Source organism: Poecilia formosa, unplaced genomic scaffold (assembly GCF_000485575.1).
Source record: "Poecilia formosa unplaced genomic scaffold, Poecilia_formosa-5.1.2 Scaffold378, whole genome shotgun sequence".
Classification (NCBI taxonomy): Eukaryota; Metazoa; Chordata; class Actinopteri; order Cyprinodontiformes; family Poeciliidae; genus Poecilia; species Poecilia formosa.
The window spans coordinates 521,047-542,951 of record NW_006800317.1 but is presented as its reverse complement, the minus strand read 5'-3'; the positions used below and the strand labels follow the sequence as shown (position 1 = coordinate 542,951).

The window sequence follows — 21,905 nt, the reverse complement described above, 5'->3', positions numbered from 1 at the left end:
TATAAACAAAACCAAGGTATCACTTTTCTAATGACCGGGTAAATTTAGGAAAAGTCATAAAATTTCAAGTCCGAAAAAGATAGTTTAGGGCATTTTTTCTACAGCTAAACATGGTAGGGGGTCATTTTTGACCCAGCAGACAACACAAGGGTTAAATGAAGTTAAAGCAGTGTAAAATAAACTTGTAGAAAATCTAGTGGTCTCTACTACTTTGTCTCACCTGTAAGTTGCCACAGAAGTGGTAGAGGCTGGAGTCAGCATTGATGTGGTTGTCTATGTTGTTGGGGATGCGTTCGCGGTTTCTTTGGTAGGGCGTGGTAATGGAGGTGGTGGTCTGAACGGGAGATATCGGCGGCCACATCCCGATGTCTGTTCCGTTCCCGAAGGCCTGGATGGCATTACCTATGGAAAACAACAGCGATAATCTCAAAATGTCAGCTTGACATGTCAGCTGTAGGGGAGTCAGTGTTAGATAAGCTGAGATGGTAAAGAAGGATTTCCAATGTGCCAGTTTAGCACCCACCTGAGTCATATCGCACATCACAATGTTGCTATTCCCTATGTTAAAATAAAATTTTATATTGGAACCACAATTAAAGGAGAGTTAGAAGGTACTTAAGTTTTGTTATCACTTCCTTCCATTATAAATTCACCACACTGTCAAAAACCTGAGTGCTGATGTGACTTTTTACCATTAGAGTCCATTAGCGGTCCTATTAATAGTCTGCTGTGGCTTTGATGTAAAGCACAAACGCACACATCAGAAGAATAGCTGAGCTTTACAGAGCTGCTGTTTGAATATAATGATATGCTTCCTTCTAACGGTGAATTATGACCCTGATGCTGCGGTAACACGGCGACGGGCGGATCTGCATAACAGCTCTTTAACCCCACAGAAACTGAGGGTGTGAAGTGTCACAATGACGTTTACATGGTGAGATGTACCAGGGTGTTAATTTGTAATGTGATTTTTAGCTAATTAAATGTAAATCACTGAATTAATTTTTGCTCCAAAGATTAGGAATCGGTTTTTTATTATTATGATAATTATGTGACACATATAAGTGCATGAGTAGCTTTGTTAACCCAAACAAAAATGGAATCTGAAAGTACTTTTGTGCAGGCTGGGTTCTGTTGAAAAAGTTCATGTTGTGTGAATGGAGGATAACTTTAGCCTGAAAAAAAGAGAAAAAAAATTTCTCATAGCATCTAAATTGGTTAGATGCCATTTCCTTTGCGAAACAGAAAGTAATGGCTTGAGCAAAATAAATCACTTCTATATGATCCGATCTAAAAACACTGTTGTCTGTCACACTCATTTTTTGATGAAAAGTTTTGGCGCTAGGATGAGGTGGTGTTTGTTTTTGGCCGTATCAAAATTGGTTTATTTTGCAAAACTGCAAACACTTTTTTCACATCATACCAGTCACATGATCAATAACCGGATGTTGCCATTGGAGCAAACCATGAAGAAGATAACAGGAAGTGGTAGGAGGACAATCACATGATCAAATGTATTCATGTGTGATTTTAACGTTTCTTATTTAATTGAAACACTGCAATTGTGAAATCATGTTTTTATGACATTAATAGAATATCAACAAAGTTTTGCTCAGCTTTGTAATGGAAACGCAGCTAGTGAAGTTTATCAACTAATGCCGCTAAGGGATCTAAACGATTATAGATATATATTGACATGAATGTACACCAAGCAAATTAAAATTGCTTTAATCCTGATCAAAACAAATATAAAAATCACACAAACTCAAGGAGGAAATGTAGAGTTTGAGGTCAACAACCAGGTCCATCCTGTCCTTCTCATGTTCTTTCATTTCTCACCAAAGATACCGCGACTCTAACAAGACTGAACCAGAAAACTTATCCAGTCTGGCAAAGGGCAAATTCCTTCATCAGCTGTTGAAACTCAAAGTCTGGTCTTCATGACTTTGATGCTCACAATGTGTTCAATACAAAGCTGTCTAAGGTAGTTCCAATGTCTCCAACAGCTTAACGTCTAACAACAGGTTTGATAGAGTGCAATTCCTCAAGATGCAAGTTCAAGTTATCTGACAATAAACTATGTGGATATCCTGACATTAGATCATGAGCCTGTCAGTAAGCAGACATCTGGATGCTGATTGAACCTGGCATTTAAAGAGACAAGCTGGTGAGAACTGAGCCTCATTGCTTCCCGTCTTTCCTTGCCCTTCCTCTCCTGGAAATGACTTCAGATTAAACACACTGTGACCTACAAAGAAGTTTCCAGTTGGTTCCACTTGGCAAGTTTAATACCGTGACTGAACTAAGTAAAATCTGGAGGAGAGTCGACACATCCTTAAAATGTCTCACATAGAAAAACATTTGCAATTGGCAAATCCCAGATTATAAGCTGAATATTATGGTTTACTACTGATGTTGACTGAAAAAGTCCCAGGCAGGTAAATTGATATAGTTCTGTTTTAACACCTTTCTTTTTAAACTAAAATAGTAAACAAACAGGCTGGTAATTGTTTCAGAAAATTTATATTAAGCACAGAGTGTTATTTTCAGCATCCTTATGGCCTGATTAGGTCTATTTTTGCCAAATAGAGACTGTGAATACTTTATTTTTGCTTATGTTTTTTTGATTGAGTAGCTGGAAGCTTTATGTGGAGACAGCAGAAGGCTGATGAGCACATTGGAAGAACTGATGGCTCTTTTCTGTCTTGTCTGCCTCCTCACTTAAAGCCTAATTATAGTCGGCTGTGTATGTCCTCTCTGCATGAGTCCTACAGTATTCTTGATCAAACTCATTTCTGTTGTGTACATTTTATACAAATTATCTATCTGAGTGAGATAAGTTAGGATACAAACAAACAGGTAACAGCGTATGTGACAAATATTTCAGAATGTTTCACAAAGTGTGCTTAATTGTTTTATGTAGATATCAGTGTGAAATTGGGTTTTCAGATCTGTCAACATATTTGGCAGGAAAAAAAAAACATTATGACAGGAGCATCCAGAGTAATTATTTTCAGTGAAATGTGAAACCTAATTTATGATAATCTCATTTAAGTGGTGTTGCTTGGCCCTGTTTGGAGCCAGAAAAAGAACCAGTGGGTTTAACCTGCCCTCATACAGATTAAACTTCAACACTTGGAAGTATTAATATAAGGGTTTCGCAGTAATCCTCCAGTGAATTTGCATAGTAAACTCTGAGATGGAGTGTTTGGCTTTCCACAGCCGAGGAATTGGTATTTTTGTCCCTGTTGAGTCGGGAGACATAAAACCAGTTTACAGTCACTACTGCACCAAAATATAACTATATAAATATTTCTTCATAAATATAACCATAGATAAACATGTTCTAGACCAAAGTATCTTCTGAACAGCTTCAGAGGAAATGTGGTAGAAATATTTTATGACGTTTGACTAAGATTGTACAAAAATTATTGGAAAACATCCATTGAAATGTACTCAGAAAAGGATAATATGTAAGAAGACTGTCATTCTTCTCTCTAATATGACTAACACTCTTCATCACAGAATGGATCGGTCTTTTTCGACAGCGCAATATGATGTCCAAATTACAAACAGCTCTGTTTAAATTCCTTCAAGTGATATTATTTAAGCTGCATTTCCAACATGGTTTTTTTATGCACATTTGAAGTATCACATTAGTAAAAATGGATGGAATAAAGTGACAAGTCAGAAAAATGATCAAGACCTTTTAAACACTTTAATTAGGATGAAACAGCTGAAATATAAAAAGTGGTCCTTGTTTTAATTGTATTTTTTTCTGTTTGCCCTTGTAAGGCTTAATAGGTGATGGTTATGTGTTATTGGAAGACATTATTGACAATACTTAAAACTTATATTTTCTGAACATTTTTTAACTGAAACAAAGCTGGATGCTGGATGATTTTCCAACCAGCGGGCTTAGCTAGTTTTCTGGGGGGAGTCCCTGAATGTAAGCTGTGGAAATATCTTACTTAAAAAAAGTTTTCCTTGTTTTAATTTGCAAACCCAAACATTCATCCAAACATCCAACCACACAGTGCATTTCACCAAACATGATACAATCTTTCCTCTACAGCAGATACTGCTATGTGCAGGGAGGACTCCCACACCGACATCTTTATTTACTGCTTTATATCTCACTTTACACACACAGGGATTGTTGTAAAGATAGAATTCAGATGGCTAGTGTGACCTTTGCATTTCCAGAGAACAAGCCATGGAAAAGCTTTGAATACATTAAGACTTTGGTGTCGTTTTGAGAGTATTAAGCGGCAGATACAAATCTCAGCTGAGGAGTCACACTGCAAACGCTGATAAATTGTAAGACAAATTACAGGATCAAAATGGATTTGCTATCTTCTCACCAGATATTCTTCATGCTTTTATCAAGTTAAGAGAAAAACCACATGAGGAATATCTCAAACTGCAGACTCCGTTGGCTTTATTTTAATAGGGTCAGAAGCCAAAAAATGAAGGCTGCACGCTTCAGAATTAAAGGCTGATAAATTCAAATCTGTCTTAATTAGGAAATTCCAGCTCTTCCACGATAAGGAGTCTAAACTGCAGCATACGGACTAGATGCTCTCTCTACTTCTGCCCTTTCTCCGTCTTCCTGTCTTTCTCTTTTGTCGTGACCCTGTGGCTGGTTGTGTGTCAGGATCTTTAGAGTTGTCAGTTCCAGTTACTGCTGAGCAAGCTTAATGAGAGCAGAAAGAGGCAAGGCATGAAAGGACAACGGCTGAGACCAGAAAGGAAAGGATGAGGACTGCCAAGTGGAAGGGGAATGAGTAAAAGAAGGCGTAAGTGATCAGAAAATGCAGAAACAGTGAAAAAAAAGTCAACTATTGAATCTGTTTATTAAAACTGACAAGACATTGAATAGCATAAAAACAGATTTAAAGCTTTTATTAACCTTCTCTGGTCTTACAAATTGGACTTTGAGACATTACACAGCAGGGGTGCACCGATCGAATTGTTTCACTTCCGATAATGATATTGATATCTGAGGTTAAATATCGGCCAATACCAATATGATACAGGAAAATGGAGCAGAAATTTCTTTAAAAAAATAAAATAAAATAAAAAATACAGACAAAAACTTTCATTTGTTCAGTCGGTGCAGTTAGAAGTAGAACAGCCAATGTAAAATAGATATTAAAGAAACTGAAACTGACAGAAACAATAAGTTGACTAGCTTTGTCAAATAGCATGATCTCCCTAAAATAATGGCCTTAGTAATTTTTGAGTGAAAAAATTTGATTTTTGGCAAAAAGACTGACTTTGTTAACCAGGAATAGCATAATAAGATAAACCAAGCAGGGTGAAATTAAAATAACAGAGAAGCAGAAAGAGAAGGGCAAAAGACAGAAGAGTTGGTGAAAATGAGGCAGCATCTTGTTGGTGTTTTCTCATCCCCTGCTGTCATTCTGACGGGGAAAAAAACCAAACCAGCAACTTTGCTTCTGCAGAGCAGAAACACCGGCAGTACCAAGTTCCCCTCATTGTCACTGAAGCTCATTATTTTCACCTTCTGTGACGTCCCAAAGCACACAGTGATATAGGAATCTGTGATTAACGGGCTGCTTGTCAGGGTGTCTTCTGGTTCATTGTTTTATCGATTCAATCAGTAACAGATTTATTAGTAACGCGATTGCACCTTCTGACGGCTTAGACTGATTTTCAAACTGGTGTAACTATAACAGCAATATCCTTACTTTAGACTATTTTTCTAACACTACTACAGTTTGCAAAAGTTATGTATAATTTTTATTTTCTTTCCAGTTTTTTTATTGCCATTTGAGTACCAGAGGATGCCCCAAGGAAAATAACTTCTGCATGCTTTCCAAATGCTAGCCAATGGCCTGTCAAGCGGCATTGTGCCTAGGTATGTTAGCCCACAAAGTTTCATTTTGATTACAGTACTTTTAATATGACCTACAAAAAAATAAAATCCATAAATAGGTGAATTTTGCGGTAATATTTTGGAGGTACACAGAAAAATACATGGCACTTTTGTACCACGTCTGAAAAATTAATGTGTTGTTTGTTTATTGTACCACCTTTTACAAAAAAACTATGTCTGCATTTTCAGAACCATGACATATAAATAAAGTACTTAAAGCTGAGACAACTCTTACATTTGAATAAATCTCTTTCATCGTTCATTATTCTCTTTATTTGAACAAGATTTAAGTATAACACTAATGGATTACAAATCCATCTCACTCGTCCTTGAGTAACATGTTCCCTGCTTGACCCCTTCCTCCGTCCTCCAAAGAAAAATCAATAAAAAGTCACATTGCATTAAACTCAGCTGTGAAAAAGGCAGAAGCTGATAGTCTAATATCAAAAAAGAGTCAAATATAATCATTGAAAGAAACAATTAATATGCTTTAAAAAGTTCTTCATGTCAAGGTCTTCCATTTGAAGTGGAGCAAAACACACAAAAAAATATTTTTTAACGAATATTATAGCTGTCTAAAAGAAATCAAAAACATTTCTGTAATTAACAAAAAGCTGAAAAGACTGAATGCATATTATGATCAATATCCAAGTGATTTATTATACTGTTGGTCAGTAAAAAGGGCCGTGCAGCATGAGACAGCAGCTAGACATTGACTGTAGGATCACATGGTATTCCCTGCTGACTGAAGAGTTTATTTCAGGGAAAAGTTTAGGCAGTAGTGGGCATCACTAACTAAAATGTTAGTAGCACTAACCCTATAGCACTAATTATAAATTTTAGCTCCACTAATGCTAAAGTGCTACACCAACATGTTATTTAGGGGAAGCTAATGTAAAAGCTAAATTCAGCTATGTTCATGCTCAATCTTAGAAAACATGTTACATCTTTATAGTCTTCTGATGAATATGCAGATTAATCTGGTTTACACAGTTTTTTCTTTCCATCCAGTTTTATTGCAGCCTATGCTGCATTACTGCCCCCTTATGGCCAAAAGAGGTATTGTTGAGGTAATTAGCTGAGCTAAAACGTATTGTGTTTGCAAAATTCAAAATTATTTTGTTAGGTTAACATGTGACATAATTATGTTATATTTGCTAGAATGAATTAATTAAACAAAAACATTTTTGTGTGTTACCTGGAAATGAAATGTTAACATGATGTGGATAATTGCCTTGTTTCACTTCTCTGAATGTGTATCACCCTCAACAGGATTAGATTTGTTACTGCATTCTGTTCAGGACGTGGTTTGGAACAGACCTTTCTCTCCTGGTTTCAGTTTTATAGCTGCTGAGTATTGCTAACTCTGTAGCTGAGTTTACCTTTCTGACCATGCAGGGCTTCTGTCAGAAAGCACACAGGATATCATCAGATTTTACGCTGGTTACCACAACCTGTAGTCCTACAGCAATGCATTCTGGGTACAGAATAATAGTCATTTGCTGCACCGTATCATGAGTGGAGAACATGAGGAATCTATCCAAATAATTTGTATATATGACTTTTTGCATATATAGTTGGGGAGTGATGCTAACTTCCCAGCTTGTTAGTTAATGTGAGTGTGGTATTTGTTCATTTATTGTATACTTGCCTTTTGCTCAATAAAGTTTTTTCAAAAAGCGACACGCGAGGAGAAGAAACAGAACTGCTGTGTAAGAAGTCTTCACTCCATCCCTGTTCAAAAACATGACTGCTGGGTTAGCTAACTAATCCAAGTCATCCTCAGGTGTGAGTGTGTGCAGGGTGGTCTGTCCCTTGTGTGTGTGTTGCCCTGTGATGTACTGGCGTGGCGACTCATCAAAGGTGCATCCCACCCCTCACCCAATGACTGCTGGTGATAGACATGAGTACATCAAACATTCTTCAAAAAGTGTCCCAATCGGCCATGACGTCTGCCCTCATTAACTCTTAAAAAGTCAACAAAACAGACAATTGGTTACTTTCATTTAGTAAAAATATTCATAGGGTGCTGTATGATCAGCTGCACAGATGCAAACCAAACTTGTCATTTTATTGTATAACCTTTGAAGAGGAAAGAAGTCAGATATGGATAGCAGCCGTCAATCACAAGGACTGGCAGGCCTCAGGGTATTTGAGGATTTGAAGTGAACACTTTTTACAAGGTATGAATATTAACGGCGATAGACCTCATAAGTAAAATTGAGGTCTATCTAAAATTAAGATGCTATCAAATATTGCATTAAGGTGAAGGCACTTGTCTAATTATCAATAACCAAGGGGAAATTGACCCACCCCCATGTAGCCGTCTACGTTTGAAAAACTGCTTAGCTTCTAGACTTTTGTACATTTTTAAGTCTGCTCTGGTGTAAGGGGAAATGTTGTTTATGACATAGTGATAGAATCATGTGGTGTAAATTCAGGGAAAGTTGGTAATTTGATCAATTCAACAAACACATCAGGAAAGAGAAAGTATGGTTTGATTCTAAGCCATCTATTTCCAACTTTTGTAAAGTCTGCTGTCTATGAGCCCAGGAGCTGGACAGGCTACTTCTACAGATAAATGAGCTCAACTTGAACAAGTAGGAACCATGGATATCCTGAGAAAACAACATGAGAAGAATTGCAATCACTCTGCTGAATAGTTCCATCGCCCTCTTCCTTCAAGACACCATTGCGATTAGGTGACATAGATGTAAAAAGTCAATAGACAGTAGATGGAAGGATGGATGTTGATTATGTATGTAACAATTTAATTAGATTAGCACCAGTTGTTTGCTTAGGAACACATACAGAAAAAAATAGTTTTTCAAATGTTCCTACTTTTTTTCCCCAGAAACAGAATAACTTTGTGTATAAAAACAGTTGCATAAAAAGCTTTTTTTGTCTGTGGAAACCGTGAGAAGAGTTCAACAACAGCCTTAAGGCACACAAACAGCAAACCAGGAACACAATGCACTCACAGTCAGACACTGCGGTGCAGTAAGGCTGGTTTCTCTGTAATGCTGTGGGATAATAACGCAACTTCGGCAAAGGGATAAATTTGGTTTGGAGGAGAGGAAAAGAAAAAAGAAGAGGGGATATGAGTGCAGAGCAGGATAAAGACCAGCAGAGAGGATGAAAATAGTAAACCATCATAAGGAAGAGCCATGATTTGAAAACAGAAAACTTACGGAGGCAGGTGTTCTCCGTAAAAAACTCTGTGAACTTGTCGCAGTCATCTTTGTTGTTGCCACTGTTGGTGCAGTCGCAGTAAGGGGAGACGCTGATTTTGGGGGAGCGCAGGTAGTTGGGAGTCATCACGGTGCCTGCAGGAGGTGGATACAAGGATTCATTGAAGTACTCAAGTTCAGCAAGGAATGTGATCTTATCCACAGTTTCTGTCTGAAATTGTCTAAAGCGATCATTTTAAACACTTCTGAAGACCTTCTCTTTTGCATGCAACAATAAATAAATACCACATGTATTCATTTCTTTTCCTTCACATACAAAGGAAACAAACTGAGGAAGCAGACTGCAGAGGGGCTGAAGTGAAGAATAGCCTTTTCTCTCTGCGATGGGAAGCAAATAGCTTCAGTCAGTGATTTCTCACTCCCCCAATGGATTGTTCCCTTGAGCTGGCTGCTGTCCAATAAGGGTCTTTTTTTTGTTTTGCAGTAGGCAGAATAAATTGGCACTATGTGGACAATATATATATATATATATATGTGTGTGTGTGTGTGTGTGTGTGTGTGTGTGTGTGTGTGTGTGTGTGTGTGAGCGGCTCGGTTTGGTTTGTTGCAGGATGTGAGAAAAGGCGAGCTGACAGTTTGCTTGGATTCAAGGAAAAATGAACTTCCTTAAAGTTTCCACTTGTCGGTGAAAGACGGTGAGATGTGTAAACAAATCAGATGAGCTGGAAGGAAGAATTCAATTGACTCCTTCCCACCCCCCACATCTACATTTTCTTATCATGTTTGCATGTTGGGACTCACCAATAAGGCCGGAGTAAGCCAGGAGACAGTCAGCGTAGTTCTCCTTCAGACAGCCAGACAGCGAGCGAGGCTCCGACATGCAGTTTACAAAGAAGTCAGCCAGTCGGGACCTAAAACAAACACACACGCACACGCACACGCACACGCACACGCACACGCACACGCACACACACACGCGCACGCAGAATTTGATGCATTTCAGGTAAGTGTTTAAAACAGTTATTCAGTGTTCAGACGATCACTTATTATTAATCAAAAAAAAATAAACCTTAAACCTAAAAACATAAAACTGTAGCACACTGAATGTTGTGTTCCTGTGTGTTTTCTTGTGTTGAATCCTGATACACTTGTGGAGCTGTTGTCAATCGGTTACTATAGCAATGGGTCGGTGTGTAGCGTGGCCCACACAGACTGACACAGAGAGCAAGAAAAAAGAAGAATAGGAGCTGAGTTATTTTTGTTGGGAATAAATAATTCTGTCTTTTCTTACATCTCTTTTAGCTTCTTAAATGCCCATGTGTGCACACACACATACACATATGTGCACACGCACTCACATATATACAAAGCTGTGGTTAAAGGCAAAGACACACTAGGGAACGCCTTTTTAGGGTGTAGCTTATAGAGGCCAGCAACTGCTTGCTGTTCTAGTTGAGTTAGAATTTCTAATGGTCATCTTCAGTGGAATAAGATGGCTGTGTTATGTTTGCTTTGGTATAAAATGAAAAGTTCAAATAAAAATCATGTCATTCCTGATGTGAAACTAGGTGTCATGCAGCGAGTCCAAACATGTTTTGATTGTCTTTGCAGAATTTGAACCCGTTTCGACAGTTATCAGTAACATTGTTTAGGAGTTCTCCATAAAAAGGAGCTCTTGCAGTGAGAGGGTTACAGCTTCTGAAATCCAACAAACATTAGGAAATGGTAGTTTAAATTTCTGATAAAATGGTTAAAAATGAAGAGCAGATTTCCAGACCATAAGCTCAATGTTTTTTTATTTGTATTTAAGTTATTAAAATCTGCTCAAAGTAATTGGTCACAGATCTTAACTCCATGACTCATAGCACTTCACTGGGAACATGTTGCATACTGCTGCTAGTACAACTCCATAAATTCCCAACAGCAGGTATGATACCTGCCAAAAGTCTGGAAGCAAGTTTTAATTGGTAAATAAAAATTATAAATATTTATAAAAAAAAAAAAGAGAGAGAAAAGAGTACTTTCCAAAAAAAAAAAAAAAACATTCTTTTCTTTTTGAGTTCCTCACAGTAGCCTCCCCTGACTTTAACAGCAGTAAAAGTCAGGGGAGACTGTAGTTCAACCTTTTATTCTGGCAGATTTTGTCATAAGAATTCAATACTTTTGGGACAAAAATGTTAAGACACACAGGAAGAGGGTTCAACTTGACTTTCAAAATACAACTCATAATTCAACAATTTTAGCACAACCTATACCAAAAAAAAAAAATTCAAAACAAGGATATTAACCTATAGAGACAGCAGTAGCAAATCTTCAAAATATTTTAGAATATTTTCTATTTTTCTAGTGTTTTTTAGAAAAAAATACATCTATAAAATTCATTTGAAAACAGGGCTGTAAAAGAATGGAATTATCTTGAAAATTTTCCAAACAGGAAAATCTAAAGGGGAGGAACAAAGTGTGTGAAAGAAAAACCATGGAGATAAATTAATCAGTTAGACGACACTTTCTATGGGAATGTCTGAGGACAATTCTAAGATACTGTAATTATTCTTCTGCTCTTCTCATCGCTTCATGTAGCTATGCATAGTTTACTAAATTAAACATAAACCATAGATACTGGTGGCTTTTTGATATGAACCGTATCGGTGGATGCCCAGAGCAACATTTGAAAAGGGTGAATACAAAAATGTGGTTCATCTGTCATTTTCACCTTGAATAGGTTTTCTATTGGTTTTATGCCCAAAATGCTAAGAAGACAGTTTATGGAATCACTTCATCACTGTTCACCTCTGATTTTTTTTTTTTTTGTAGAATGTGACCTCACATTAAAATCCAACTACTTGTGGATATTTTTGTAGAGTAAATCTAAAATATTTGAAATAAAATGCAGCCTGGGAAGCTGACATAGCAAGGGGCAATGCTGCTTGAAAAGCTATTGGCTGGCATTTGCAATCAGCCAATCCTTGCGCTCCATTTTGTTTATTTGACATTGATTGGCTGAACCCTCAAAAGCAGAAATAGACTAGCTTCTGCAGTGGTGACAAGTCAGTTTCCACTATATGTACATTATTATATATAATAATGTATATTGGGTGTTTGAACTATTAAAACAAATGTTTCTATGTGTATTTGTGGATTTTTCAGCCATTATTTTCTAGTTTTATTTAAAATGCTCAAGAAAAAGAAATAAAAAATGAAGTTTCTCAGAATAATTAGTACGAACTATGACATTCAGAAGCAAAAAAGAGAGTAAGATATAATTTAAGACTTTGCACTGTAATGCACATAAGTCAACCATTTTCTGCATAATTATAATTTCCATATTTTCCTTGAAGCTCCACGAGGAATCAGTTGTAAGTATGCACCAGATCATCCACATGAACACCTCCTTCCTCTCCATGATCTATGTAATCCCACCAATCTGGAGCAGAGCGGAGCAGCAACCAGCAGACCAGACCTGACATATGCTGTGGGAGCCTGTGGAAATGTACGCCTTTAATCTATCTGTGCTAACTGACAAATGGACTAGGAGGAAGCTGCATTGCTGTGAGACCTGTTGTTAAGGCCCTCAGCATATGTCTGATGGATCATGAGCACCATGGAGAGAGAGAGAGAGAGAGAGAGAAAAAAAAAGGTCAAAATTGAGGGAAGTGAAAAATTCGTTGGATGGATTTATTGTCTTCACGCTGGCTGCTGTTAAGAGACGGAGGCAGGAAAGGCGGGGGGAACCAGAGGCCACAGACTGAGCAGAGACCATTTATGATGTCTAGCGCTTCCCTTAATCCAACAGACCCCAAAACACGACTGAATGTGGCCCCAAAGAGCATGAATCAACATCTGGATTACTCTGTTCAACTCATATACTGCTCAGCAGCTGCGTTTCCATGACAAACTTTGTCAGTAGTGTTGTAGTTAAGACCACCTAACCCGAGACCAAGACAAGACCAAGACCAGAGTGCATCGAGACTGAGACAAGACCAAGACTTTTAGGGTTCAAGACCAAGTCGAGACCAAGACTGAGGGAAGTCGAGGCCGATTCAAGACCAAGACCAGTGCCCTGCGCTACATGACACGATAAAATGTGAAATATTTCTTAACCAAACCATCTAAATTTTGAGAGAAAACAATATCAACATCCACACAAACATCATTGGGATAAAGAAGTTAGTTCAGTTGAAAACAGGACAACACGGTTTGTAAGCCAATGTGCTGTTTGAAGATTTTCACTTCATTCTTGCTTATTGGATCAACCACTGTTCATCTCACTAGTCTAGGAGACATTCTGTAATGTTTGGAGTCCAGCTTCCAAACCTGACTAGCATCTTCACCTCATTCCACTGAGCTTTCCTCTGTTGCATGTTTTCTTCATGACATCACTATTGTTTCACATTCTGCTGTGTCCAACCTGCAGATGTAGTTGGTCCTGCAGGAGGCCTGCAGTTCCAGACAGTTTGGCATCTGCTTTTCCTCGTACGAGCAGACAGGGACGATGGTTTGACGCCTGCGTTCGGAGCACGCCGTCTGGTCGCTGACAGGGCACGAACAGAACAGCATGCCATAGCTGTGCTTTGGAGGAACCTGTGTGTCAAAGGAGGAAGTTGTTTTAAAATCAACATTAGCTGTGTTTCCACTACAAATGTGAGGAAAACTTTGTCAATGTTCTGCTACTGTCAAAAACACATTTTTTGCAATTGCAGCTTTTTTTTTTTTAAAATAAGAAACTAATCCACACATGAATAAGTTTGTTCATAGGATCAGTCTTTAAAAAACAAGCAGCGTCATCATGCTCACCATCCTCATTATCCTGCCGCTACTTCCTGTCAAGATGACAGGAAGTAGCGGCAACATCCAGCCGCAACATCCAGTTGATCACACAACTCATGTGACACGAAAAAGCATTTCCATAGTGGGTTTGCAAAAAAAAAACAAGTTCCGATACTACCCAAAAAAATAAACACCTCATTCTAGTGGCAAAACCATTTGATGAAAAAGATTTTTTTTTTTTTAAACTGTCATGTTTCCATTAAGAACATATATTTTATAATTCCAATTCTCACAGTTTTGTGGTAATGGGAAACAACTATTTTTTTCCATGAGATTTCTGCTCCATGTGGATAATGTTCTGTGCATCAATATCAAATTAAGTTGCTTAACTTGTTAAATTGTTGCTATTCGACATCCAAGTTTTTTTTGTTTTTTTGTTTGTTTTGTTTTGAACAATGAAGAACCAACAGACCATCTGGAAACTGTTTCTTAGCTTTATTACCTAGAAAGGACATCATGCCATTTGTTTGAACCATTGTTTGTTTGTTCTTGCCATTGAACATATTGTACATTTTGGAAACACAAAAAAAGTGTGTTTATTTAAATTTGCTAAATGGAAACAAGGCAAATTTGAAAAAAACTCACATTTTTCAATATGCTTTTGATTTAGGATGAGGTGGTTTTTCAGCTGTCTTGAAAGTAGTGTATTTCACAAAACCACAATAGAAACATTTTGTTCTCATTGATTGTGGAAAAGACAATGACAGGAGGATGATGTCATCACATCAACAGACATATTCTCGTGTGATTTTAATTACATTTCTTATTTATTGGAAACAACACAATTGTGAAATTGTATTATATAGCCATATTGACAAAGTTTTTTTGTAATGGAAAAGCAGCTACTGTAGTTAAACAAATACAGGTGGAAGTTTTTACCGTTTGCTAGGAAGAAGAGAAAACTGTTTTTTGACGGTTTGCTGATTAGTTCCAAGATTTGAATAAATATTTTTTGTTAATATTCTCAAGATTTAATTGACTTTAACCGAATAAAAGCTTCGATAGGCTGAAGTAGTCAACAATATCTAGTAAATACAAACAAATAAAGACCCTTCCTTCCTTAAGTTGTACTTTTTTGCTGAAGTTTGATAAGGCATAGAAATGAAAAATACACCAGTCTATGATCGACAGCATTTTGTATTCTTAGTAGCTTTCTGTTTATTTCAGGTTGAACCAGCAAGATTATAATGCGGAACATCGTGGAGGCTGGACTGCAATTACAATGCTCCTTGTCATTTTGTTTGAAAATGAAAAAGGACAGCAGAAACATACTTGGTGCTTGAAAATCACAGCCTTGCCAAACAAAACAAGGTCAACAGTTTAATCTAAGTTTTGAAAGTTTCTCAAATTTATCTACTTGAAAAAAAAACTATTGTTCTCTTTTAAAAAAAAAAAAAAAAACATTTCCTGGTGTTGGACATCAAACTTCTGTTTATCAGCAGTCACATAGCGTTCAGTGCCTTACCTTGTCAAAGAACTGCCGCAGCGCCTTGTGGCACTTCCTTTTGTTGCAGATCTCTGCGGTGGAGACGCGGCTGGTGCAGGGGCTGATGTAGGCTGAGCGGTACTTCTTGCATGTATCGTTCAAGTTGCAGGCCTTGGCCGCCGTCAGGCAGTTGTTCTCTCGGGCCACTGCCGGCTCTCCTGCGAACACAGAGACAAACATTGAGCAAAACAATGATGTGACGACACAACTGCTTTAGATATTTACATTTTTACAAGAAAAAAAAGTTGTTGTTTTTTAATCAATTAAAAAAAAACAATTTCTTTCAGTTTACACAGATTAAATCTAGCCAAATCTGTATCAGCTGGAATAGGTCCAACACAGAGAAACAGTGCTGAATTGATTTAAAGCATTTCTTTTTTTTAAAACACAGATATAAATGTCATGAATTACAAATGTATTTAATAATTCTGCACCAGTACAACACATTGAAACACACCAACAGCTGCACATTGATGGTCAAACGTAGAAAAACAACTTTCATTTGTTAAATCAGTGCAATTAGGAATAGAGCAGCCATTGTTGTTTATTTGACCAATTTTTATTTACCAAAACTGGAAAAATAAGCAATATAGAAACTAAAGGGACCAAAACAATAGGTTGACTAGCCTGGTAAAACATATAAAAAATAAACTGCTGATCAGTGTGAAAATATGTTCAATATTTCATTTTAAGATGTATTTATTGAATGCAGACACTATTTACTAATATTATAACAAATTGTTGTTGGGTTTTATTAAGACATTCTGATACAACCAGTCAGATGAACTCCATTTGGCCCTAAATGAAAAAGAGTTTTACACAAACAGCAGCAGAATTAATGTTTCTTTTTCATCCATGCAAAAAACAAAAACAAACATATAAATTCTGAAGCCCAAACTCACATGTGTACAGATTTGTACACAAATCAGATTTGTGTGTACAGTATGCATTATGGTGGAGCTCCTGCAATCATCAGCATCCTGAACACAGCCCTGCTTATCTGTCAGCTCACACTAATTGCCTGTTTTCTCTGATACACTATTAATTAACATTTTCATAGACTCCTGAAGTTTGGAGTTTTTTGGCGTAAAAGTAGAGCAAAAATGAACATCAACTAAACTGAGTGAAGCACAACGTGACAAACATTCAGGAGGACAGCAGATGGGCGAGGCGTAAGCCACGAGAGCAAAATGTGAGCAAAACCTTGTTCATATTCCACTAATGTGAAAAAAGACACCTTTGCACATCTTCTCACTCACAAGAAGACAAAAAAGTTAATTTACCATCAAACATCAGTAAAAGAAATATGAATAATAGCTCTTCACGCTTGAGACTGACATAATGTTTCTAGTCACAACTGCTTCATCAGAACTTGTTTCGTCATATTACAGCCTGAGAATACAAAGTAATAAACAGCTGGTAAAGTAGATTATTGATGATGACTCCAGTCTGATACATCACTTTAAAAACTATTTTAATTTTTTTCTTTGATTTATAATAATGTCAGGAAAAGTAAAGTGGGTTTAGTTCTTGTAAGCCGTCAGTGCGAGGGGAGTGCTCGACTCGACTGGCTAATTATGAATCTCTAATGAGACTAATGCAGATTGGTCAAAGTGGAGATCTGCTTCAGAGCAGATATTATCAACTGAAGTTTTCAGCATTAGAGTCGCCTATATCAGGACAAACAATATGATAATTATTCTTCTCTGATTAGTCTTTGTCTAAGACACAGTTAGACAAAGACTAACTGTCTTTGTCTAACTGTGAAGCCTTGAAATTGGGATTCTTGGTTTTCCCAAAACTCCCAAAACTCCTGCAGAAATCTCGTCATTCTCAGGAATAAAGTATTAAGTATCATCTTATCTATGATGTCCTTTCTCCACCAAACACTTCTCTGTCTGAAGAAACAAATTATTTGAAATGAAAAAAATCAAGGTAAATGATGCAAATATGAAATGTTTCCACTATCTACAACGCTCAAAATTAGACTTATTGTATTTTAAATTTGATAAGTGTTTTTCCAAAGTTCATTGTCTATGAGTTTTGACCCAATTCATGGAAATGTCTACTGTGAAAGCTGCATTATGCAGTGTTGTGGTCAAGACCAACTAACCCGAGACCAAGACAAGACCAAGACCAGAGTGTATCGAGACCGAGACAAGACCAAGACTTTTAGGGTCCGAGACCAAGACAAGACCAAGACCAGAGTGTATCGAGACCGAGACAAGACCAAGACTTTTAGGGTCCGAGACCAAGTCAAGACCAAGACCGAGGAAAGTCGAGACCGAGTCAAGACCAAGACCAGCGCCCCGCGCTATATGACACGATAAAATGTGAAATATGATCAAAATTGCCTCTCAAACTGATCTGAAAGATCCGTATTCCCATAAAAACACTTAGATATTAAATACTTGATAAATTTTACCATCTCTGTGCTACAATCCGCGGTGGTGTGGTGCCATCTCTAAAAAGATAACGCCCTGGGCATTTGCCTATATTGCTCATGTCAGAAACCACCACTCTCTGTACCATTTAACATAGCAATGCCCAGATGGCAAATAACGCTCAACTATGAATACTGACCAAGGAGCGACAAGCAAGAAGTGACCATCCACAAGACGCTCATCGTGACTGTTCTCACCCTCTCTCCCACTACATGAAGCCAGGTAGTCTGACACCATGGCACACATTACAGCTGCCACTTTGAACGAAAACAATGAAAGAGCAATGTGCATGCTCTGCGTGCTCTTTCATTCTTGTGTTTTATTCATTTGTTAATTAAAAAAATATCAATGTACATAATTAAATAAAAATAATGATAGGTACTGCAGTGTATGCAGAGCATTACAAGAACAAAGAAGAGTGTTTCGTCAGGTCAGCATACGCTGTCAGATCGTCATACGCTTAGAACGAACTCACGGCTATATCTGTCAGACACGTTATTACCATATCATTTTATTTAATCAGCAACATAGAATCATGACATAGATCATCATACACTTTATTAACACTTGTATGGCATCCTGACTTTGCGGTTAAGTAGATTAATGAGTTTTACACGGGCGTGTGTTGTAGTTGACTGCAGCTGCAGCCAGACCTTGCTTTAAATACACTTTGAAACCACTACAATGCATGTATATCTATATAGTTATCATTGAAAACAATTTAATTACTTATTTTCATCAGAACTTGCTGCGTATGGTGAACTGACAACGCCTTTGACTGTCGGACTTCTTAATGCGCATGCGCAGGCATGGTACTCACTGCATGTATGCTATTCTGACAGCGTACTGTAATCTGATAGAACGACAGTGTTCTGTTAGATCAGCATACGTTGTCAGATAGTCATATGCTTAGCTCAGACATGTATACGCTGTCATTACCATATGATTTTATTTAATCAGCAACATAGAATCATGACGTAGATCATCATACACTTTGTTATTAACAGCTGTATGGCATCCTGACTTAGCGGTTAAATAAGTAGGTTAATGAGTTTTACATGGGCGTGTGCTGTAGTTGACTGCAGCTGCAGCTAGACTCTGCTTTAAATACACTTTGAAACCACGACAACGCATGTATATCTATCTAGTTATCACATTATATCATATTATAAACAATTTAATGACTTATTTTCGTCATAACTTGTTGCCTCTGCTGAACTGACAACTCCACTGACGGTCGGACTTCTACATGCTACTCACTGCATGTATGCTATCCTGACACCTGACAGCGTATGGCTATCTGATAGAACAATGGCTCTCAGCGACACTCCAGTCCTATCTAATAAGTAAAGAGACGAGCAGATTAATCGTACTGTTCCTGAATGTCACATCACTATATTGCAGACTTTTGGACACAGCGTTGTCCCATATATGCAACAAGTCAGTCAACACCTCCGCACAATAATTCAGCGCAGTGAGTGACAACTTTTTTTCATCACAAATAATGTGTCTCTGTACAGCTAGCTTTGCTAACATCACATCAACAGAGCTTACCTTTCTTTGAGCTACTTTTCTAAGTGACGAAAAAAGTTAGACGTTGTCCCCACCGTCTGTGACAGCGAAGCGCTGCTGAGTTAGCTGTGGCCATCGGATTTCTTATGATTTATGCAGTGCTATACCATTACTGATGATTAGACAGACATCTTCAGCCGCTCAGAGAAAACAACTGCGCATGTCTTGGAGCGCCGCGTGCGAGTGAAAGCTGGGGAGGGGCAAGGGAGTAACAGAAACACGTTATTGGTTGGATTTTAATTGGTGCGTTTTGCATCCAGTGAAAACAAAGATGTTAACAAATAAAGTGGACAGTATCCTCTACGTTTAATGATATTTTCACAGTTGCGGTCTCGACTAGTCTTGAAATAAAATGCAGAGTCCTCAGCGCCCGAGACCGAGACAAGACCGAGACCAAATGCGGTCGAGTCCGAGACGAGACCGAGACCATCAATAAATGGTCTCAAGACCGGTCTCGAGACCAAGACCGATCTCGAGTACTACAACACTGGCATTATGAAAAGACAATTAAAAAAGTTTCTGAATATTTTACAGGACAGTACAGGACACTTTGGTTTTTTTTTTTTTTTTGGTTCAAGTTGGAATTTTTTGATGGAAGATTCTCTTGCAGACCAAAACAAAAAATCACTTTAGTTCTACAGACAAAACTCTGGAACTTTTTGTTTTCCAGTACATTTTAACCACTAACTTATTGGGTTTTTTATATGAAACATGTTGTTGCTTTTGACCAGATTCTGAATTGAGTAGAAATTGTTTGCTGAAATCCAGGAGTACTTGAGACCTTTCTAAAAATGCTTAGAACTGTTTATTTTAATAGTTCAAGCACCAAATACGCATTAAAGTGCAATAATATGCACAGTGGAAACCTGCTTAGCACAGAAGCTAATATTACAGTCTTCCTTATTTCCACCCTTGGGGGCCTACAGTCAATCAGAACCAAAGAAAATAAATGGCGCTCCTAGATATGCTGCTTTACAAACGGCATCAGTACTTTGTCGCATTGCAGTATTTCAGAATTCTGAGTTGAATTTTGAATATTTTACATAAAGTCTACAGACAATCTGCAAATTGGCAGATTTTCAAGTTTAAACAGAAAAATGCACAAACACTGAGACATGAAAGAGGTGAAAACATGGATCTGTTGGAATGCTACTACTCAAGTAACCCTAGTCAGAGAGGCTACATGCAAAGAATGTGGGAGGAATGGTTAGTTCGACATCCCCAGTCAACACTAACTGCCAAACAACTAGTAGCTCAGTGTTCCAATATCCGCAAACGGCAACAGCTGTCACAACTTGAGATTTACGAGGTACAACACAAATGCTATAGCAAGGGGGAGGAGCCAGGACGCCAGGTCAGAGGGGAGTTAACTACAACTACCCGCCCAGAGACTGGGTATGTAGCCACAGTAATGAACGAACCATCAAAGCTGAACGGGACAGCAACTGACCTGAGAGAGAGAATCATGGCCCGAATGAACACCAGGCAAACCCAACGCCAATTACAATGGGTGAGTGAAATACCATCAGAAAGTCTCATTGAAGATGTGAATGCAGCATTGAGAACTATCCCTACCAACACCATAACAGAAACCAATGAGCTGATGTACAACTCAGCATCAGTGATCCTTGAGAGCAACCATGAGACCCAATATCCACCATGGAAAAGATGGTTAGAGGCTAAAATCAAAATAACAAGGAGGGAATTGAGCCAGCTGTCAGAGCTCCAAAGGGGTGCAATGAAAAGATCAGCACCCAAGAAGTACAGCCAGTTTCCCATACCTGAAGCACTCAAAACTGCCAAACAAAGGCTCCAAGCCTTGGCCAGCCACCTAAAGAGATACACGAAAGAGAATGAAGCCAGGAGGATTAACCGGCTCTTCTCCACCCAACCAGCTAAAGTGTACTCCCAATGACAGGGTGATAACAACAGAGCAGACCCACCAAGGGTGGAGACTGGACAATACTGGAAAGGCATATGGGAAAGGGAGGCGTCCCACAACAGCAATGCACAGTGGCTAACCACTCTACGAGAGGACCACAGCATCCTCCCTGAGCAAGCCCCGGTAACCATCACTGTGGCAGATGTCCAAGAAAGAGTCTCAGGTATGAAAAACTGGACAGCACCAGGACCTAACATGATCCATGCCTACTGACTGAAGAAACTCACTGCCCTCCATGAGCGACTGGCAGCTCAACTGAACCAGCTGCTACAAAATAGGACTCAACCTGAATGGTTAGCTGAATGGCACACAATCCTGACCCAGAAGGATCTCTCAAAGGGTTCAGTCCCATCCAAGTATCGGCCAATAACCTGTCTCATGGAAGCTCATGTCAGGCATCATAGCAGCTAAGATAAGCGGGCACATGGATAAATGCATGAGCATGGCACAGAAGGGCATCAGCATAAATAGCAGAGGAGCCAAACACCAACTCCTTGTAGACCACACAGTCGCCTTCGCCTGTGACTGCAAAACCCAACAC

General features: G+C 38.3%; 1 protein-coding gene across 2 annotated transcripts in view; it reads right to left on the bottom strand.

The window, feature by feature from the left end:
• Positions 1-21,905, bottom strand: part of gfra1a (gdnf family receptor alpha 1a) — a 151,533-nt gene that overhangs the window by 12,089 nt on the left and 117,539 nt on the right. For both annotated transcript variants that reach the window (XM_007575479.2, XM_007575480.2), the window contains 5 exons: positions 15,386-15,564; positions 13,502-13,674; positions 9,895-10,004; positions 9,094-9,228; positions 221-402 (listed from right to left, as the gene is read on the bottom strand). In XM_007575479.2, the coding sequence (XP_007575541.1) occupies positions 221-402; positions 9,094-9,228; positions 9,895-10,004; positions 13,502-13,674; positions 15,386-15,564 (779 nt within the window). The remainder of the gene's footprint in view (positions 1-220; positions 403-9,093; positions 9,229-9,894; positions 10,005-13,501; positions 13,675-15,385; positions 15,565-21,905) is intronic.